Source organism: Aspergillus stella-maris (assembly GCF_047715825.1).
Source record: "Aspergillus stella-maris strain CBS 113639 unplaced genomic scaffold BDV14scaffold_7, whole genome shotgun sequence".
NCBI lineage: Eukaryota > Fungi > Ascomycota > Eurotiomycetes > Eurotiales > Aspergillaceae > Aspergillus > Aspergillus stella-maris.
The window spans coordinates 362,617-379,107 of NW_027396801.1; the positions used below are offsets into that span (position 1 = coordinate 362,617).

Below are 16,491 nucleotides of genomic sequence, written 5' to 3' on the forward strand. Positions count from 1 at the left end.
CCGGACACGAGGGAACATGATGGCCAATGCGGGGAGAGCCAGATCTCCAAAGAGAACGGTGTATGTCGCGGTCCGGGCCCCTCCGCACTATCTTTAGCTGAAGCGGTGCAGATTGGGAAGTGAGTCTTTGACGTCTTCGTATAGACCTGGGGTACCCGAACAGGAGAGCTGTGGCTCGGTCCCATTTGGACCCCTCGGACAGAAGCCGATGTCGTGCCCAATACCAGAAAGTGCTTAGCAAGTGAGGTGTTACCCTCGGCCTAGTTGCCGTAAGTGAGTAATGACATTTGTCGTCTCTTCTCTTTCCCGATGCCATGACGTGCATTGCTGCTGGTGTTTTCGGGAAACTGGGGGATCCCCGCGGCCACGCCTGCCCTGTGCGGTGCAGCTGGCAACCGTCCACGACAGGTATGGCACCATTACTGCTATGTTGGTTAAGGCTTCATGAAGGGCAAATGATTATACTTCGAGTCAATTAAGGCCTGCTTAATAGACAACGCTACGCCATGTAATCCACTAGTCAATCTCCTGAATCTCCGTCAACATCAACTCAAAAAGTTGCTTCTGGTGATTTGGAAACCGCTTGGTTCCCTGAATATCAAATGGCTTCTTCGTGATTCCACCCTCGGGTTTTTTCTTAACCACTCACAAATCCGCTCTTCAAGGATCTCTAGCCGGTACTCCGTATACTGGGCGTATAGTTTGATGACAGAGTCCATCCGAAAAGACGCTCTCGCTCTGGTCATGGTCATGTGAGATAGGGATACATCCACGTGAGTTCGGGCGTGATGCCAATCTCGAGTATTGACATCTTCCATATGCTCACGGTTCTCTGGTATATGAAAAACCGTCGTCGGGCTTAATTCCGGACCGTATCTCGCATTCGGCTAGGGTTCGGGTCGGTATCACATTTATTCTTCCTTCGCACCTCCCAAAATGACATTTGACCTGAGTGACGTCGCGGTAGCCCTCCGTACAGCACGCGCGGAGCGAAACCTATTGATGCACCTATCAAGATCTGGCTGACCCTTGGCCCCGACGGCGCGTTCAAAGCCCAGCAGATTAACTCTGAGCATGCGATCAAGAATGACGACCGACTTGTTGGGTAGAAACTCGGCAGTATCGCCAAAGTGATGCAAACATATTTTGGCCTTGACCATCCAGGCTATGGCTTCCTGCACGCCAGCTTGTTCTTATATGAGGGCACGTCCATTCGACGAGACAAGTTCATCAAGCCTTTCGTCGGGCTAGAGCCAGCGTTCGCGCTAAAGAGCAACCTCAAAGGCTCGAATATTACTGTTCCGGATGTGATCAATGCGATTGATTATGCGATTCCCACGATTGAGATCATCGATTCGCGGGTCAAGAATTGGGCGATCGATCTCCCGGACACGTTGGCTGCTTATGGGTCCACGGGAGCGGTTATACTTAGGGGTACGCCGAGGAAGCTTACCGACCTCACTCTCAGCAACACGCGGGGGTCCCTCAAGTTCAATGGAGAAAAGGTCATGTCGGGGAATACAAGGAATGTTCTAGGGAATCCCCTGGCAGCCGTTGCGTGGCTTGTCAACCGATTGGCTGGATATAATGTTGAATTCATTGCTGGGCAAGTGATTATGTCGGGAAGTTGCCTAGAGGCTGTTCCGTTGGAGCAGACCGGCCGGTGGCCTTGCACATTTGAGGGATGGGGTACCATTGAGTTTGATATTGTATAGACCGAGTTGACTAATGCATGATTTGCATTTCTGGAATATGAGGTGACGATTTGATCTCCGGGTAGTTGAGCCGAGACACGGTATGATCGAGTAGAACACAATCTGACGGCCAACAATATCATCTACCTAGTCTTGTCAAATCCTTGCAGTTTGTACCCTGGTATGATCCAGCGGAGATACCACAGTTCCAGAATTTACAACTCAAATACTCTGGAGTTCTCTCGGTCGAACCATGGTCGAAGGGCAATAGTGACGGAGATACAACTCTTCTGGAAAGACTGGAATCCTGACTCGCGCGCGCAACAGTGGGTCAGTTCTGCAATTGGGAAATGAAAAGCGAACGCATGAAATTCTGTTGACCATCCAGAAGAAATGCTTTGATGAATGCACCTGGAGAACGACTCCACTGGCAAGCTGATCGCAGAAGCGTGCCTGGCTAGTCGTCCATCGGGCCCACAGCCAGGGGCCGTTATTTTCAGGATTTATAAGCCCTGCTGACAATCATTATTCAAACAAAAGTACGATAATTGACAATGGCATTGATGAAGGCAGTGAATGTTGATTGTTGGTGAAAGGATTAGAGAGATCAGGATATCAGGAGATCAGGAGGTCAGAGAAGACAAAGAGACTAGGGAGATGGCTGGGAGTGGAAGCCTCCGGGTGGGAGAAGGCAAAGCCAGTGGCGATAGCGGTAGCGGGGAGGGACAAGAAGCCAACAAACTTAAAGAAGCTCTGCTCAACTTCCACAAGCGCTGTCCCGAATACCGAGCTGTAAGAAACTCTGAAGAACTCCCCTGAATATGGGTGATGATATCAACCTAATTTATGCATGTCGAGCAGTGCAGATATCTGCCAGATGAGTGGCGTGTCCAGCAATCAGAGGGCTTGGAGAAATTAAGAGTAGAGAGCCGACCATGATTTGAGTCGGGGACTGCATGCCCAGTCGGGTTTAACGTGGTCGTGGTAGTGGGAGTGCTAACTGCTAAGCTGCTCCCCCCATCAACGTGCAGACTCTGGTCCCCTTACTAACCGAACCGTTGAATGAACTGCAATGGCTCTGAAGAGTTGGTTATAGGTGAGATAAGGCTACCCTCAGCTGTACGAGGCTCCTACTCTGGTCCGTAGCCTGCAATTGACCTGAATTGGGTTCTTCTATAGAGCTATAGAGAGTAAAGTTAGATTATTAAGGTACAGACAATTCTAGCCTTCTAGTGGTCGACCACCGACGGAGAATCTCCCTAACTCTCTCTCTACGGGCCAACTCCCTACTCAGGCTGTACACTCACGATTCTGTCATCTTCGCCCTCTCCGCTTAATTCCAGCTTACCCGCTGCCCCCTATTATCCTGCTTTTTCTAGTTTCTACGCTCTTTCTTTTCGCCTTCTGCTCGATCCGATCATATTCAGCAAGAGTCTTGCCCAGTGCGCTGGGACGAAACGTGATCTGTTTGGCTCGGTCGCAACCGTCAGAACTCCTTTGCTCCACAGCCAATCCGCCATTCAACCTCCCCTCACTCCTTCGCCTTGCGCCCCTTCTCTTCTTTCTTACTGTGCTCTCCGACCTCGTTCCTCAACCTCGCCATTCTTTTTTGTTCTCCCTTCCACCGCCGTCTCCCTCCCTCCTCGCCGCTCTCCTGCGTCCTTTGACGCGCCTTTAATCGCCCTTCCTCTCCACCGATCTTCCTCAATTACCGCCTCCCGGCTATAAGGGGTCCAGTCAAGATGGCAGCCGATATGAGCGGCGAGCAGATGCAGGCCAAGATTACCGCCGCCCGACGTGAAGCTGAGGGTCTCAAGGACAAGATTAGACGCAGAAAGGATGACCTTGCCGACACAAACTGTACGAATCTTCCCATGCTCCCCTGGTTATTCCGCTCGCTGTGACTGTGATTTGGCAATGGGAAACCGGCCGGCCCCCATCGCATAAGTCATTCGATTATTTAGGAAGATTAACTGACAAGCAAAATTGAACAGTGCGTGATGTCGCGCAGAACCAGACCGATGCCTTGCCTCGCGTTGCAATGAAGCCGCGTCGAACGCTCAAGGGTCACTTGGCCAAAATCTACGCCATGCACTGGTCAACCGACCGTCGCCATCTCGTCTCCGCTTCGCAGGATGGAAAGCTCATCATTTGGGATGCTTACACCACAAACAAAGTGCACGCCATTCCATTGAGATCGTCATGGGTCATGACCTGCGCCTACGCTCCCAGTGGAAACTACGTCGCCTGCGGTGGTCTGGATAACATTTGCTCCATTTACAACCTCTCCTCGCGAGAAGGCCCGACTCGTGTCGCGCGCGAGCTTTCCGGACACTCCGGATACCTCTCCTGCTGTCGATTCATCAACGATCGCCGAATCATCACCTCCTCGGGTGACATGACTTGTATGCTCTGGGATATTGAGTCAGGTTCCAAGGTCACCGAATTCGCCGACCACCTCGGCGACGTCATGTCAATTAGCATCAACCCAACCAACCAGAACATCTTCGTTTCTGGTGCCTGTGACGCTTTTGCTAAGCTCTGGGATATCCGTACCGGAAAGGCCGTCCAAACCTTTGCTGGTCACGAATCCGACATTAACGCCATCCAATTCTTCCCCGACGGCAACGCTTTCGGAACTGGTTCTGACGACACTTCTTGCCGTCTCTTCGATATACGTGCTGACAGATCGCTCAATATCTACCAGGTGAGCTCAACCACGCAGTTTCTGACAATTTCGTAAGCAGCGCTAACAATTTCACAGAGCGATCAAATATTGTGCGGTATTACGTCTGTTGGTTTCTCTGTTTCTGGACGACTTCTCTTCGCTGGTTATGATGACTTTGAATGCAAGGTATGTTTTGTTCTGTTATTGATGATGCGACAAGCGGCTAATTATGGCAGGTGTGGGATGTTCTTCGCGGTGACAAGGTTGGGTCTTTAAGTGGCCACGAGAACCGTGTCAGCTGTCTTGGTGTGAGCAACGACGGTATCAGTCTTTGCACTGGATCTTGGGACTCATTGGTAAGTTATAATTAGAAGACCCTTCGGCCCATGCATATATGCTAACTTCCTATCCCATTACAGCTCAAGGTCTGGGCCTGGTAAACGGCTTAAATATCAAAATCAACGACCAAGATACCCTGTCTCAGTCATCTGCGACTTTCCTAGTTTGAAATTTACTTCCGCCCACCGATAGGCCGGATCTCCGCATTGTACGATTATCTTGTTTGTCGATAAGCAGCTCTACGCCTTCGGACTTGAACTGCTGGAGGGTCAGTTCGAATCAACATGAATCAAAAGAAGCAACGAGGGAGGATATTTGATTCGGCCGTCTCGCACCGACATTCATAGCGAAAACCGAAGGATCCAAAAAAGAAAACACAATCTTATACAGTGGTTTGTACTAATGTTGTCTTCCTCAGGATGGTTGCAGGGGCTTCGGCTCGGTGTCTGGAATGACGCGGATTCTTTGGAGTTTACACCGGTTGAGCTTCGAAGATCCTCAAGACCCTTTTCCTTTGTTCCACTCACGCCTATTTTCTTCTTCATTTCTTCAGCTACATTCCCGCCCAGGTTTTTTTTTCTATTATTTTTTTCTATTTGCTTGATTTAAGTACCCTTCGCTATACCTATGATTGGATTGTCTCTTTACGCATTGACCCTGGATGTACTTTTGGTGTGAGGAAGAGGGAGGGATGTTCCGGACAGGCCATGACGTTTTCTTGAGTGCATTTACTTCTAATAATCAGCTTACATTGAAGAGTTTTGTGTATGCCGTTTGAGAGTTTTGAAGCGAGCCGTGCTTGATGTGATTGAGCAATGAGCATGCAGTATTCATTTTCTGTTTCGAAGCAGGGCTGTTTCGTCTCCAAGAGAAGATGACATGTAGAGAGGAAGTGATGAATCAAACATTTTGTCAGGGAAAGACTACCACTGCCTACTGCCCCATGCGGATATAGTCTCGTAACTCGTAAGGCGTGGCTCCAGTTGCCGAGAGGCGCACCAAGATGAAACAATGCAGCGCTGCATGTCATCATCGCCATTGATCAGCCGCATTGTGAGTGGCCCAGCAAGGCTCTCAAACTCCTCCACGTGGAATGATCGAGGATGAGAAGGGAAAACAAACTCAAACGACAAAGAAAGTCAGATCAAGATCCGGATTCTTGGGGCCTTCTAGCTCCCTCGTGGCAGATACGGCCGGTCCTGAGACAATGGGCCGAAATGCGCATCTCCACCAATCTGGCGACATGAAACAACCAGGCTGAGGTGTCGCGCGGAGTCCGGCTGGAGACAATAATCGAGTCTTTGAGTCCTTGACGCTTGAGTGCTTTCACAAGCTCACACGATCAATTCCTGACAGGTTCGAGGAAAGCGCCCAGGTGGACAGGCGGAGACAGAGGGAAAAAGGCGGTAATATGGCCTGAACTTCTGAAACACCTGCCGCCCCTCTCTCTCCCACCGCAAGCCACGACTCCCTCTGACGACGAGACACCAGCTTGTTTTTGCTTTTCCTATTCCAAAACTTCCCTCCTTTCGCTAAAAAAAGAGGCGTCAGTGCTGCCTACATCCCGTCTATATCATACCCCCGTTTCCCACCAACTTGTCCGGCTTTCTTTTCCTTTCACCATGTCCTCCGCTGCCCAAGACGAATTCAACCAACTCTTCAACAATCAAGAGCGCTCTGCTCCCCATCCTGAAGACCGAAACAACCCCTCGGACCGTGACTCCTCCCCAGACCCTGACGACCTCGACACAGCCAACTTCTCCGACTACTCCGACCCAGACACCATGGCCCGAACAGCAACCTACACCGTCCCCAACACCAAGTTTGACGCAAACACAGGGCCCAAGGGTGTCATTGCCGATGCCCAAGCCTTTGAGCGTGCCCGCCGCAGCAACTTCCGCAAGTCATTCGTCTCTGGTACCTCGGCTCATGACCGCAACCGCTCCCGCTCTCACAACCACACTTCCTCCAAGTCTTCCGCAGACGCTAAGCTGCTGCGCAAGTCTCCTTCTCCTGATGCCAGCGATGCTGAAGAGGGAGACGAGGATAAGTTCCTGCGCCGATGGCGCCAATCACGTATGCAGGAGCTGCAGAGCAAAAAGTCTCGCCGGTCGAGTCCCTGGAGGAAGAGTTACGGACATGTGGATACAGTTGATGCCGTGGGGTACCTAGATGCAATTGAGAAGGTCCCCGCGGACCAAATAGTTGTTGTCTGTCTGTATGATCCTGAGGTATGTACCTGCGTCTTTAAAGCAAGGGGGGGACGATCATCGCTAACCATTACAGTCCCACACAAGCCTCCTCGTCGAAGACTGCCTGCACGCAATTGCCTCGCGCAACAGGGCTGTCCGCTTCATCAAGCTGCATCATGAGATTGCCGAAATGGACACCATCTCGCCACCTGCTCTGCTGGCGTACCGCGGCGGCGACGTCTTTGCAACAATCGTCGACATCCCACAGCAGATCCCCAAGGGCCGGAGCTGCAGCGCGGATAGCCTCGAGGATGTCCTCAAGTTGTGAGTCCCACCTTTTTTTTTTTCTTCCTTCGTCTCGTATTCTTGCTTTTTCTGTCCTGCCACCACTACCAGCCCCCACTGCCCCTAAGGATTTGCACGTTAGACTAAGATCCATCGGCTCAAACTAACGCTTTTATCGTTAGGCACCGCGTGCTATAGTCCTGCCAACTCGCCAATGGCATGATCTCAGCGCCTGGAGTATACTCTCCAACCAACAACAGCTGTCAGCTCAGCACTGTCAGTCTCCTCACACCGCTCCTTCCAGGGCCTCCCCTCAGAAAAATGCCTGGAGCATAGATCTCTCGGGTCATACCTCACGTCATCACACACTTTACGCTCGCTCATTGGACATATATGCTTACGCCCGATACATATCTCTCGTCTCTGACTGCCTCATGACATGTCTCTCGTCATCTCATACATATACATCGCCTGATATTCCTGTCTTTCATCCTGCGTTCTTTCTTTCTTTTTATTTTTCTGCGACTGTTTGGTGTTCAGGATAGGGCGGCTGGGTCAGGGTGTCTTTTGGTTGTCTGTTTGCTATTTGCTTGCCTGATACTTGCCATCATTAGGAGCAATTTTCTTATGTACTTAATATATCTCGTTGCCTCGGATTCCCAAGTTCGTTTTGCAGTTCTTGTTTGGTATGGTGTGGCTTGGTTTGTTTCTGGGTGGTATAATGTCTATTTCATGTTATCGATATCTACTTGGATCTCTCTTTTAAACCGGTATTAACCAGTATTGATTGTAGCACTGACAAGCCCCAATCCTGATGAATGCAAAGGAGTATAACTGTATACCAGCCCCCCGGACCGCACTTTCCTTGCCTGCGGCGTCGCGTTATCTCCCAGTGGAAAAGGAAGGAGCAACAGACATGAACTCGGGGACTTAGTCGCTCCTTCCCTCCTTGCGGACATACGCTCCTGCCATCTGCATACAGCACTACACCACAAACCAGGCAGGTGCGATGCAGTGAGGTCAGCACGCTCGGCTGCTCTTTCCTTCCTCAAAACCAACACATCATGGTGTGGTTGTAGGTAGGTGTGCACCTCAGCTTTCTTACAATGGAATGGGGCTGGGGTTCACGAGTCAGGAATCCAGGTCGGGTGTAAGCTAGGCATAGAGTTACCTGGTTGTTTCGGCAGTATATTCTCAAGTCTGGCTCATACAGCGTGGACCGTAAGGTCTGACTAGTACTAGGTGTCTAGGCGCCTGGGTACGTAGAGAACTTAGAATGACTATATCTATCTTGATGTAACTATCTTGGAAGTAGTAAGGCTGGTTGGTTCGTTCATCGTCGAGATAGCCAAGACAGGAAGAGTCCAGTCTCGAGTCTGGAGTCTCGACGATCAATGCTTGGTCAAAGTCAATCGAGTTCAAACTCCAATCCTTTCTCTTGTATCCCAGTGAAACCTCTCCTTGACCTTATCCATCCTCCCTCCCTTCCTCCCAGCCGACAAGATCCACCCCCTCTAGTTCTCTTCAACAGGACATTTAGAACAAAGTTTGAACAAGGATATGAAACCCGGGGTCTTCTGCCGGCAACGTACTACCGAGTACCGAGATTCCATTATTAGTCTGAAGTCTAAACCCGGAGAATGGAATCCAGCCCCGTCTCGATCTGAAACGCGTATCGCGTATCGCGTATCCCGCATCCCGCCATGCAGAGTTCATATCATGCGATGCGATGAGGTGAGATCGTCAAGAAGAAGGCTGAAACCTTGAAACCCTGAAACAGTGGGACTGGACAAGTGTAGTTACTCCGTAGATCATGAGATTCAGAATGAGGTGAGATCTGCGTCAGGGTCAGTCAGGGTTAGACCGTTAAGAGTCAGGGTCAAATGTCAATAAAATGGAACAGGGTGCTGATATGAAACAGCGACCTTGAATAGGAAAAGTATCTAGATCGAAAGGGGAAACGAGGACAACACTGCTGGAGAACAAACTAAGTTGGTATATTTGGAATTCTGTTTTCTGGTTCTGACGTGCACTATATTAGACTTGGAGCCAATATTAGGATGCCAACAGATGTTCGATTAGGTTGTGCTATGTTCTGTTTCAGATTATTTTAGGTTTCTTCAGCAAAACACATCCGACCCAGTATCCCAGCCCCAATTTGAAAATAGCAATGACGTACGAACGCAGGGATCAAATATGGATGTAAGCAAAGATTCAGCAGGTAAGTTCTTAAAAGTAACGTATGATTTCACCCCTCGAGCAGACGCAAAAAAGGTTACAAAATAGGATAAGATAAATGACTCGTTAAGGTAGCAAGGTATGATAGTCACGCCGACAGATGAGATTCAGAGAAGCAAGAAGAAAGGAGAAAAAGGTAAGTGCAATAACCTAGTATAATTGATAGAAGATTATAGAGCCCCCTTCTCCTGCGTGAATTCCCAAAGCATTTTGATGAGGGAGTCTGGTAGGGTATACAGGTCGACGTGGAATTCACCCTCTGTGAATGGATTAATGTGTGTTAATGTTTGACTGGGTTTTGTTGAGCTGAGGAATGACTCACGCTCGACGTCGTTCTTGGTATAGGAATCGGGCGCCTTGTTGTCGTGCACCATCTGCACCACTTGTAGGAGGTCGTCTTCTCCGAGTCGCTGGAGGCCGTCGGCCAGCTTGTCCATATCGACCTATACTCACTGTTAATACTACGGATCCGGTGAAATACTTCCGGGCGGTGACTTACGCCCTTGTCTGTTCGCTTCTTCTTCTTGGATCCCTCTTCTCCCGCTGCGGACCGCTTCGACTTCACTCCGTTCTCCTCAGCAACGGGCCCCGACTCGCGGAGCGCCGCGAGGAGAGCAGCTGACTTGACGTTCTTGTATGTCTATAGACGATGTGAGTATTACTGTCAAGCTCCAGGAATACAAAGACGAAACCCACAAGAACGTGCTTGGACTCGTATCGTGACTGCGCAAAGTTGAGGTCGTGCGCAATGGTCTGCTCTTTGGTGTCGGGAGCAGTGAAGCCAATCGTCATGTCAAACTCACCCCATCCTTCCTCTTGAATCCTGAAGGGTGGGTTCTTAAAAGCTGTTGTCATGGATTAGTCGCCCGCTCAACAAACCAAGTCCGCTCGCCGCTCCGACCCCGTCCCAAGGTGCGGAACGAGATCACGAGAACCGAAATCGGGAATTGAGAAGAACATACTCTGAGTCGCTCTGTTGCCGAAACTAGGATGTAGATGGTAGGTCACTTTGTCGAAGAGGTTCGCGGGCACCTGCTCGCCATGCTCATTGAGGAGGTAGACCTCAATTGACCATGATCGGAGCGGGAAACCTTCGACACCAGAGTCCTTGTTTCTGTAGACGCGCAAGAACAACCCCGTCAGCAAATCTGTGTTCACAATGTATCCTGGTCTCCCCCAATGATAGCTAGCGCGAATGCGTGTTCGCGTGGGCATGCGCAGTTGTCAAGGGAAGCCGCGCAGGATCCCTCCGCATCACCCACGCGACAGCGATTTAGACAGATGCGAGGCAAGGTGTCCGCGCAAAGCAACGACAGAGGGAACGCATAGGTATATTGTTGGATGTATCATAGACGCGAAGCCGAAGCCGGAGGTGGGCTGATGGAACGTACACGATATGCTGCTCCGTTACGAGCTTGACGCTTCTCTTGTACTGTGAAAGGAACAAACGCGTCAATAAGCAAGTTGCAAAAGAGACAATGTCAAGCTATTTCGAGAGCAAGCACAGTGCCCTCACCGGTACCGGTGTGAACCTGGGGCTGAGATGGGGCAAGGTTCGATGGAACAACTCACGTCAGGCATGATGAGGATAGACCTGCAATGACGCGCAAACGGTGCAAATGTATCAAGAGAGAATGCGAAGCCGTCAGTCAGTCGTCAGTCCCTTGAGAGCGAGCCGTTGTGGGAATGCAACTTCGCAGGGCGAGGTACGTAGGTATCGCAGGCGGAGAGAAAAGCTGGCGGGCGAAAGTTCCAGCCACTCCGCAGAACCAGGGGAGCGAGGGAGCCTGCAGGTGAGCAGTGATTGGCGGATGGCGGGAAGATGCGAAGGGTTGGAATTGATGATGAGAGAGGATTGAAGCGCGTGAGGGGAGGGCAGAGAATCGTAGAGTCGAGAATGGGCGGAGAGGGAGAGGAGAAGAAGAGAGCAGCCAAACATCCGAAGGTTTGAGGCATTCAACGCCTTCCCCCACTACTCGATGCAAACAATGAAAGAAACAGCCACCTCTTCAGAAGTTCACTCTACATTCTCACTGCTCTAGTTTGTCATAACATGCAATTATTTTCATTTATATTCGATGGATACTTGGGGTGTCTATCTACTGCCAAATCACTGGACATAACCATCCTCCTCTGGTGACAATGACCGTCAAAAGACCATCATTGACAGCATTCAACCTCATCGTGCCAGTGTCATGCCAATCTTGGCTCATGGGAAACCATTAGCAGAATCTGTCTTCTGCTTCCTCATCATGCGTACATCGTGTAGGGGAAGGGGCGGGGAATCGAATGGGTGTGTTGAACTTCGGGGCGAAAGGGGGCACGAGTCAACGAGACCTTCATTGAACTCGTAGTGATAGAAGGGTAGAATGTGCGTAAAAATATGCCTCCACATAGTCATAGATCTTCAGTCAAAATCTACTGCTTGAGAAGCTTCTCGTTCTCCTCTCTGGCCTCCTCGAAAGCAGTCTTGAAGAGGTTGGCGTCTGTTAAGTCCAGATTAGTATACTTCCTAATCTTTCCCGCGGAAAAGAATTTCGACTTACTCTCGCTGTTGGCAAAGCGGATAGCCAGAGTGCAAGCCTCGGGCTCACCCTCGGAGACATCAGCAGCAGCGTTCCAGACCCAAGAGCGGTCACTGCCGACGTTGGGGCTCAACTTCATGTCGGGCACGACTATATTCTCGTCAGCATATCATCTCAAATATGCATATATTGCATGTAGAACTTACTGTAGTGGTTGGCGCAGACCTTCAGGGTCTTGTCTCGGCGCATGACCAGGCGGGTCTTCTGGTTCTCCTTGTGCTTCAGCAGTCTAACATCACCGGTACCACGCTCCTTCCACTCCTTGCTGTCACGGTCGAATCGGAAGAGCTTGGCGCGCATCTTGAAGGTCTGCTCCTCAAGCTCTTCGTTGGTCTTGGTCTCGACGGTCTCCGTCAGGCGGATGACAGGCTCGAAGTGGACATCAGGGGACTCGGGTGCCTCTTCCTGTAAGCGCGAAAAAAGGAAGACGTTAGTCACTATTCGAATGCGTCTTATCCATAGCTGCAACCCCTGAACTGAAAGCACGCGACTTGTAATAAAGTCGCAGCCAAACAAACAGCCCACTGCCAACCCAACAAAGATAACTTCATGAAAAGCTCACCTCATCATCACCCTTCTGGGCCTTGGAAGAGCCAGAGGGCTCATCCGCCTCCTCGGCCTCCTCCTTCTTCTCCTTCTTGGGACCGCCACCGAACATAGAGAAGACGCTGTCGGACGTCTTAGCAGCAGCGTCCTTCACCGTCTCAGTGGCGGTCTCGGCAGCATCGACAGCAGCGGCCTTGACTTCCTCCGTCTTTGTGGGCTCCTCGGTGGTGGTGGTGGTGGTGGTCTCCTCAGGCTTCGTCGTCTCCTCGAGAGCCGTGGCGGGGTCGGGCTTCTTCTCAGCGACGTCAGACATGGTGGCGGTTGGTATTTTTCTGCGTTGTTTAATGAATTGGATGATCGTGAGTTTGAGATTCTGCAAAAGTTACCTGAAGATGGAAAGGTCTTTAGGTAGAGTGTTCTATTTGGTGGATATAGTGGGAGGAATAGGAGGAGGGGAAAATGGGCGGGCGGCGGGCAGTTGTTTTTTTGGTCGGTGGGGAGCGACATGGGCCTGTGGCAATAACACTAGTGCCCAGCCTGTTCTTTCATCCACACTATGACTAGGTACCTATTAGGCTACTATACTACCAACAGTGTACTAGATTTTGATCTCTTGGAGAATTGTCTCATTATTCGTTGCTACATAAAACATGCCTTCAGACAATACCTTGATCCTTTCCTTGTGAGTATCACCCGTACCAACCTAGCCCACAGCATAAGAAATAACCATAGAAGAACAACGCCAGGAAAAATAACCTATAAGTAACAGAGAAATACAGGATCTGAGTGTGAGGTGCTCCCGTGTAGCTCTATCCAAACATCTACGATTCCTATGCGATCTTTCCTTTCATCAAACGTCTGGCTCTCTTATGAACTTTGTCCAGCGTTCTTGACTTTCGGACGTTGACAGCATGCTCTTTCATTGCCCCAGGGTTAAGGCGTTGAACATTGGCGCTGATCTTGCTCCATGTACTGCAAACAACTTCCTTTGCCTCGCAGTTGACCTTGTTTGCTTGACCCTGTAGCATAGAAGCTGCGGATCGGAAAGGCTGCACAGCAGTACGTTGGAAGACTTCAGAAAGCTGCTTAGACGTCGATGAGATGGCTTCTCGTGCGCCGATGTTAATATGAAGAGAATCTCTTCCGATGAGGCTCGCTTTTTGTCGAAGAAGGTGTGTTCGTTTCACCACATCCCCCACAACGACTTGGAGTTCAGTGGAAATTCGGCCGTAAACCTCTGAGAGACCCGTTTGGGCGGTAGCCATGTCGCGTATGAGCTCAGATGTAATAGCTTGAGCGGCGCGTTTCCAATTTGCAATCTTGAGCCACGGCGTCCCCAGGTCAATCGTCAGGACTTGATTGACTGGGGGTTTGTTGGCGGTTATGGTAACATTGACCAGTCCATACGCCTCGCCTCGGTCTAACCTGAGGGAGTAAACTCCTTCGAAAAGCCTCGAAAGTTCATACTGGAGTGATTGACCCCGACGGTGGACTTGAACATTGAACTTCGGTGACTTCCTCGCTCCCACATGTCGAGTTGGGGGCTTTATTACCACATGACAATCACCGACTACTTGGATCTCGTAGTCTTCAGACGGCTCTAAGGCGTTTAGATCTGGCTTTGCTCCACCCAGCAGATTCTGGAGCTGGGATAGGCTATTAGGCTGGTGCCATGAGACCTGAACATCCCGAGTTGTTGCAGAAAGCACTGGTACATTTGTCTGTTTCAAGTCCGTCGTTGGGAGGACGCTGGTAGTATGAACGCTAGAAACGGGGGATAGTTGGCTGGAAGGAACTGACCGAGCGACGAAGCTGGGAATGAAGACAGCAATGGCTTTCAGGGCCATTTGGCCGAAGGTGAGGGTTGCAATGGAGATGATGGTGATCATGACTAGACGCAAGAGGAAAGCCAAATCGGTGTCGTCGTCCAAGTACGGCAAAGGTAGGGCCTTGTGAATGAGCTTCTTGGAAACGGTGAGCAAACCAGGCTTGACAGCGCCCGAAGCCTCTTTGGTGGACTTGAAGTGCTTTCCGGGATATATGCTTGTTAGCGACGCCAGGTTCTTGTTCAGCTGGCTTGGTGTTATGCTCTCAAAGGTGCTCAGGTCAATCGGGTATCGCTTCAGGACTGTGGTTTTCCCGGTAGACAAATGGCGAGATTCAAGGCACATGTGAAGACTGTGATTGTTCACAGGGAATGAGTCCCTGGCCATCTTCCATAGCGGTTTCTCTGAAATAACCATTGCTGGTATGCCGTGTCTCTCCATAAACATACGGGCCAGTCTTTGTGTGTCGATTGCCGTCTGATCGTCGAGTGAGGACAGGAAGATAATGGCCATATCCGGAAATACCCATTCCGTGGATGACGAGATGTCGTATTCGGTGCCTGTCCAGATCGATGTGCACGAAGGTCGATTCTTGAAGTTCATTTTAATGGTCTTGGGGGTGTGTATGTGGGATTCTGAGGTGGCCTCGAGACATTCGTCCACGACCAGCTGGAAATGAATAGGCAGAAGTTCCGCAAAATTAGGAACAGCGTCTGCGCCGAACGAAGTAGGAACCACGTGGTATCTTGAAGACTCGGTCGAGCTAGGTTCAGAGCCACTAGAGGTGCTCGACACCAAGACATCGCCGAGCTTGTCGAGTATGATGCCGCGAAAGTCGGGGCTTCCAATATACAGCACGCGGAACGGCTTGTCAGTTGCGATGCTTTCCTTTGTTACCGTTTGTTGGACGGTGGCCATCAGCGTCGAGTCTCGCAAATGAGCGGAGATATTATCTCCTAATTCAACAATCTCGGAATCATCGATCAGCCGGATCGTATGCTTGAGCTGTACCCTCTCAACTTCAGGCCACTTCTCTGGTTCGATGAATTCGATGGACTCAGTGGACTGTCGAAAAGCAGTCTGAGCTGTGAAGTTACTGTCCTCGATCGAGCAACCGATATTCGGGAATTCGGGATGTAGTACCTGTGACTGGGAGATATCGCTTCGATCGTCGTAGTCTCCGTTATCGACACCTTCATCGTAGTTCTCATCCATCTCATCATTACTGCTATATTCCTCGTCGATGCTTGCCACGTCATCCGGACCGCTCGGGTCAATCAAGGACCCAACGTCTGTCTGCTCGGAGGGAGCTCCGTCTTCGGATTGTATATCGGATGCACTCAGGGTCGCCCAGCTCTCACTGAGAGACTGTCGCGGCACATCCGTTGACGTCATATTGATGGGTCTCGAGTGAGATAACCAGTCCTCGACTGAGCCACTCAAGGGCGGAAAGGTCGGGTATTGTAGATGTGAAGTGCCTTGGACAGTTTGCGGACGCCTGGAGGGAGGCTCAGAAGAGTCAGCCATATCGCCAGAGAGTATATGCCATGGGACGGAGATCAGGCTAAAGCGGGTCAAGTATGGAGTAGAGCGGAGCGGAGAGCTTTGGGGTCGAACACCAAGGTCGACGACGAAGCTCACGAACGACACTGAACAAGCAAGAAGCAGAAAGAGGATATCTTCGGGGCACGAAAAAGGAAGCGGAAGTATCGAAAGCTTTTGAACAGTGAGCTTCGCTAGGCGGGCTCAGCCTAATAGGCAGATGCCCGAGACAACTAGCTAGGCGACTGGTTGGATGTGGGGGAGGGGGAGTGTTGCCGGGCGGAAGAGGAGTCAGGTGCTTCGGGCCAACAGCAGTAAGTGATGTGGAAAATAGAAAGGTAAACTCGCCTCCTAGTCGGTCAGTCGATTTCTTTATTTATCTGGACGGATTCGGAGCTGAGTTCATTCACCTCAAAGCAGAGGACCGGGAGTCGAAAGAAGAAGGCTGGCAGATAGAGAGGAAGTTATGTATGCAGGAAGGAGGGCGTAAGATAAGCAGTCTCGCTGCAGCTGAGGTGCTCACCCAACGCGGGGCACATGACGGAGCAATGTCCAGTGGTGACTTGTGGCCGGAAG

General features: G+C 50.6%; 7 protein-coding genes across 7 annotated transcripts; 3 read left to right on the forward strand and 4 right to left on the reverse strand.

Annotated features, from left to right (window-relative positions):
• Nucleotides 1-456: 456 nt before the first annotated feature.
• On the reverse strand, nt 457-975 carry BDV14DRAFT_131468 (uncharacterized protein). The gene has a single exon (XM_073766121.1). The coding sequence runs from the start codon at nt 816-818 to the stop codon at nt 546-548; it is 273 nt and encodes a 90-aa protein (XP_073631795.1). The 5' UTR covers nt 819-975; the 3' UTR covers nt 457-545.
• Nucleotides 976-1,936, forward strand: BDV14DRAFT_131467 (2-keto-4-pentenoate hydratase). Its single transcript, XM_073766120.1, has one exon. It carries the CDS (start codon nt 1,134-1,136, stop codon nt 1,713-1,715), a length of 582 nt encoding a protein of 193 aa, XP_073631796.1. The 5' UTR covers nt 976-1,133; the 3' UTR covers nt 1,716-1,936.
• Nucleotides 1,937-2,710: 774 nt separating this feature from the next.
• BDV14DRAFT_131497 (WD40 repeat domain-containing protein) lies at nt 2,711-4,953 on the forward strand. The gene is made up of 5 exons (XM_073766122.1): nt 2,711-3,554; nt 3,689-4,401; nt 4,459-4,548; nt 4,599-4,718; nt 4,782-4,953. Exons 1-5 carry the CDS (start codon nt 3,437-3,439, stop codon nt 4,800-4,802), a joined length of 1,062 nt encoding a protein of 353 aa, XP_073631797.1. The 5' UTR covers nt 2,711-3,436; the 3' UTR covers nt 4,803-4,953.
• Nucleotides 4,954-6,323: 1,370 nt separating this feature from the next.
• BDV14DRAFT_196649 (phosducin family protein) lies at nt 6,324-7,221 on the forward strand (the record flags this gene model as incomplete). The annotated part of the gene is made up of 2 exons (XM_073772492.1): nt 6,324-6,932; nt 6,988-7,221. The coding sequence occupies 2 exons, from the start codon at nt 6,324-6,326 to the stop codon at nt 7,219-7,221; spliced, it is 843 nt and encodes a 280-aa protein (XP_073631798.1).
• Nucleotides 7,222-9,039: 1,818 nt separating this feature from the next.
• On the reverse strand, nt 9,040-11,314 carry BDV14DRAFT_166842 (putative transcription initiation factor subunit (TAF30)). Its single transcript, XM_073767565.1, has 7 exons — nt 10,989-11,314; nt 10,808-10,848; nt 10,379-10,530; nt 10,113-10,261; nt 9,916-10,056; nt 9,739-9,859; nt 9,040-9,675 (listed from the first exon to the last, which is right to left on the reverse strand). The coding sequence occupies exons 1-7, from the start codon at nt 10,995-10,997 to the stop codon at nt 9,587-9,589; spliced, it is 702 nt and encodes a 233-aa protein (XP_073631799.1). The 5' UTR covers nt 10,998-11,314; the 3' UTR covers nt 9,040-9,586.
• A 147-nt stretch (nt 11,315-11,461) lies between these two features.
• Nucleotides 11,462-13,013, reverse strand: BDV14DRAFT_166847 (Ran GTPase-binding protein YRB1). Its single transcript, XM_073767566.1, has 5 exons — nt 12,934-13,013; nt 12,564-12,879; nt 12,148-12,406; nt 11,963-12,091; nt 11,462-11,902 (listed from the first exon to the last, which is right to left on the reverse strand). The coding sequence occupies exons 2-5, from the start codon at nt 12,858-12,860 to the stop codon at nt 11,835-11,837; spliced, it is 753 nt and encodes a 250-aa protein (XP_073631800.1). The 5' UTR covers nt 12,861-12,879; nt 12,934-13,013; the 3' UTR covers nt 11,462-11,834.
• A 144-nt stretch (nt 13,014-13,157) lies between these two features.
• BDV14DRAFT_166848 (uncharacterized protein) lies at nt 13,158-16,376 on the reverse strand. Its single transcript, XM_073767567.1, has one exon. It carries the CDS (start codon nt 15,898-15,900, stop codon nt 13,378-13,380), a length of 2,523 nt encoding a protein of 840 aa, XP_073631801.1. The 5' UTR covers nt 15,901-16,376; the 3' UTR covers nt 13,158-13,377.
• Between the last annotated feature and the right edge of the window lie 115 nt (nt 16,377-16,491).

Bases quoted from the DNA above. Each gene is read 5' to 3' on its own strand.
- BDV14DRAFT_166847 (XM_073767566.1), bottom strand. From the start codon at position 12,860: ATGTCTGACGTCGCTGAGAAGAAGCCCGACCCCGCCACGGCTCTCGAG. The intron at 12,092-12,147 runs GTAAGTTCTACA...ACGAGAATATAG, and splicing joins GGTCTGCGCCAACCACTACA to TCGTGCCCGACATGAAGTTG. The intron at 11,903-11,962 runs GTAAGTCGAAAT...TGGACTTAACAG, and splicing joins CCGCTTTGCCAACAGCGAGA to ACGCCAACCTCTTCAAGACT.
- BDV14DRAFT_131468 (XM_073766121.1), bottom strand. From the start codon at position 818: ATGGAAGATGTCAATACTCGAGATTGGCATCACGCCCGAACTCACGTG.
- BDV14DRAFT_131497 (XM_073766122.1), top strand. From the start codon at position 3,437: ATGGCAGCCGATATGAGCGGCGAGCAGATGCAGGCCAAGATTACCGCC. The intron at 3,555-3,688 runs GTACGAATCTTC...AAAATTGAACAG, and splicing joins TGACCTTGCCGACACAAACT to TGCGTGATGTCGCGCAGAAC. The intron at 4,719-4,781 runs GTAAGTTATAAT...ATCCCATTACAG, and splicing joins CTGGATCTTGGGACTCATTG to CTCAAGGTCTGGGCCTGGTA.
- BDV14DRAFT_166848 (XM_073767567.1), bottom strand. From the start codon at position 15,900: ATGGCTGACTCTTCTGAGCCTCCCTCCAGGCGTCCGCAAACTGTCCAA.
- BDV14DRAFT_166842 (XM_073767565.1), bottom strand. The intron at 10,262-10,378 runs GTATGTTCTTCT...CCATGACAACAG, and splicing joins CGGCAACAGAGCGACTCAGA to CTTTTAAGAACCCACCCTTC. The intron at 9,676-9,738 runs GTGAGTCATTCC...ATCCATTCACAG, and splicing joins TACCAAGAACGACGTCGAGC to AGGGTGAATTCCACGTCGAC.
- BDV14DRAFT_131467 (XM_073766120.1), top strand. From the start codon at position 1,134: ATGCAAACATATTTTGGCCTTGACCATCCAGGCTATGGCTTCCTGCAC.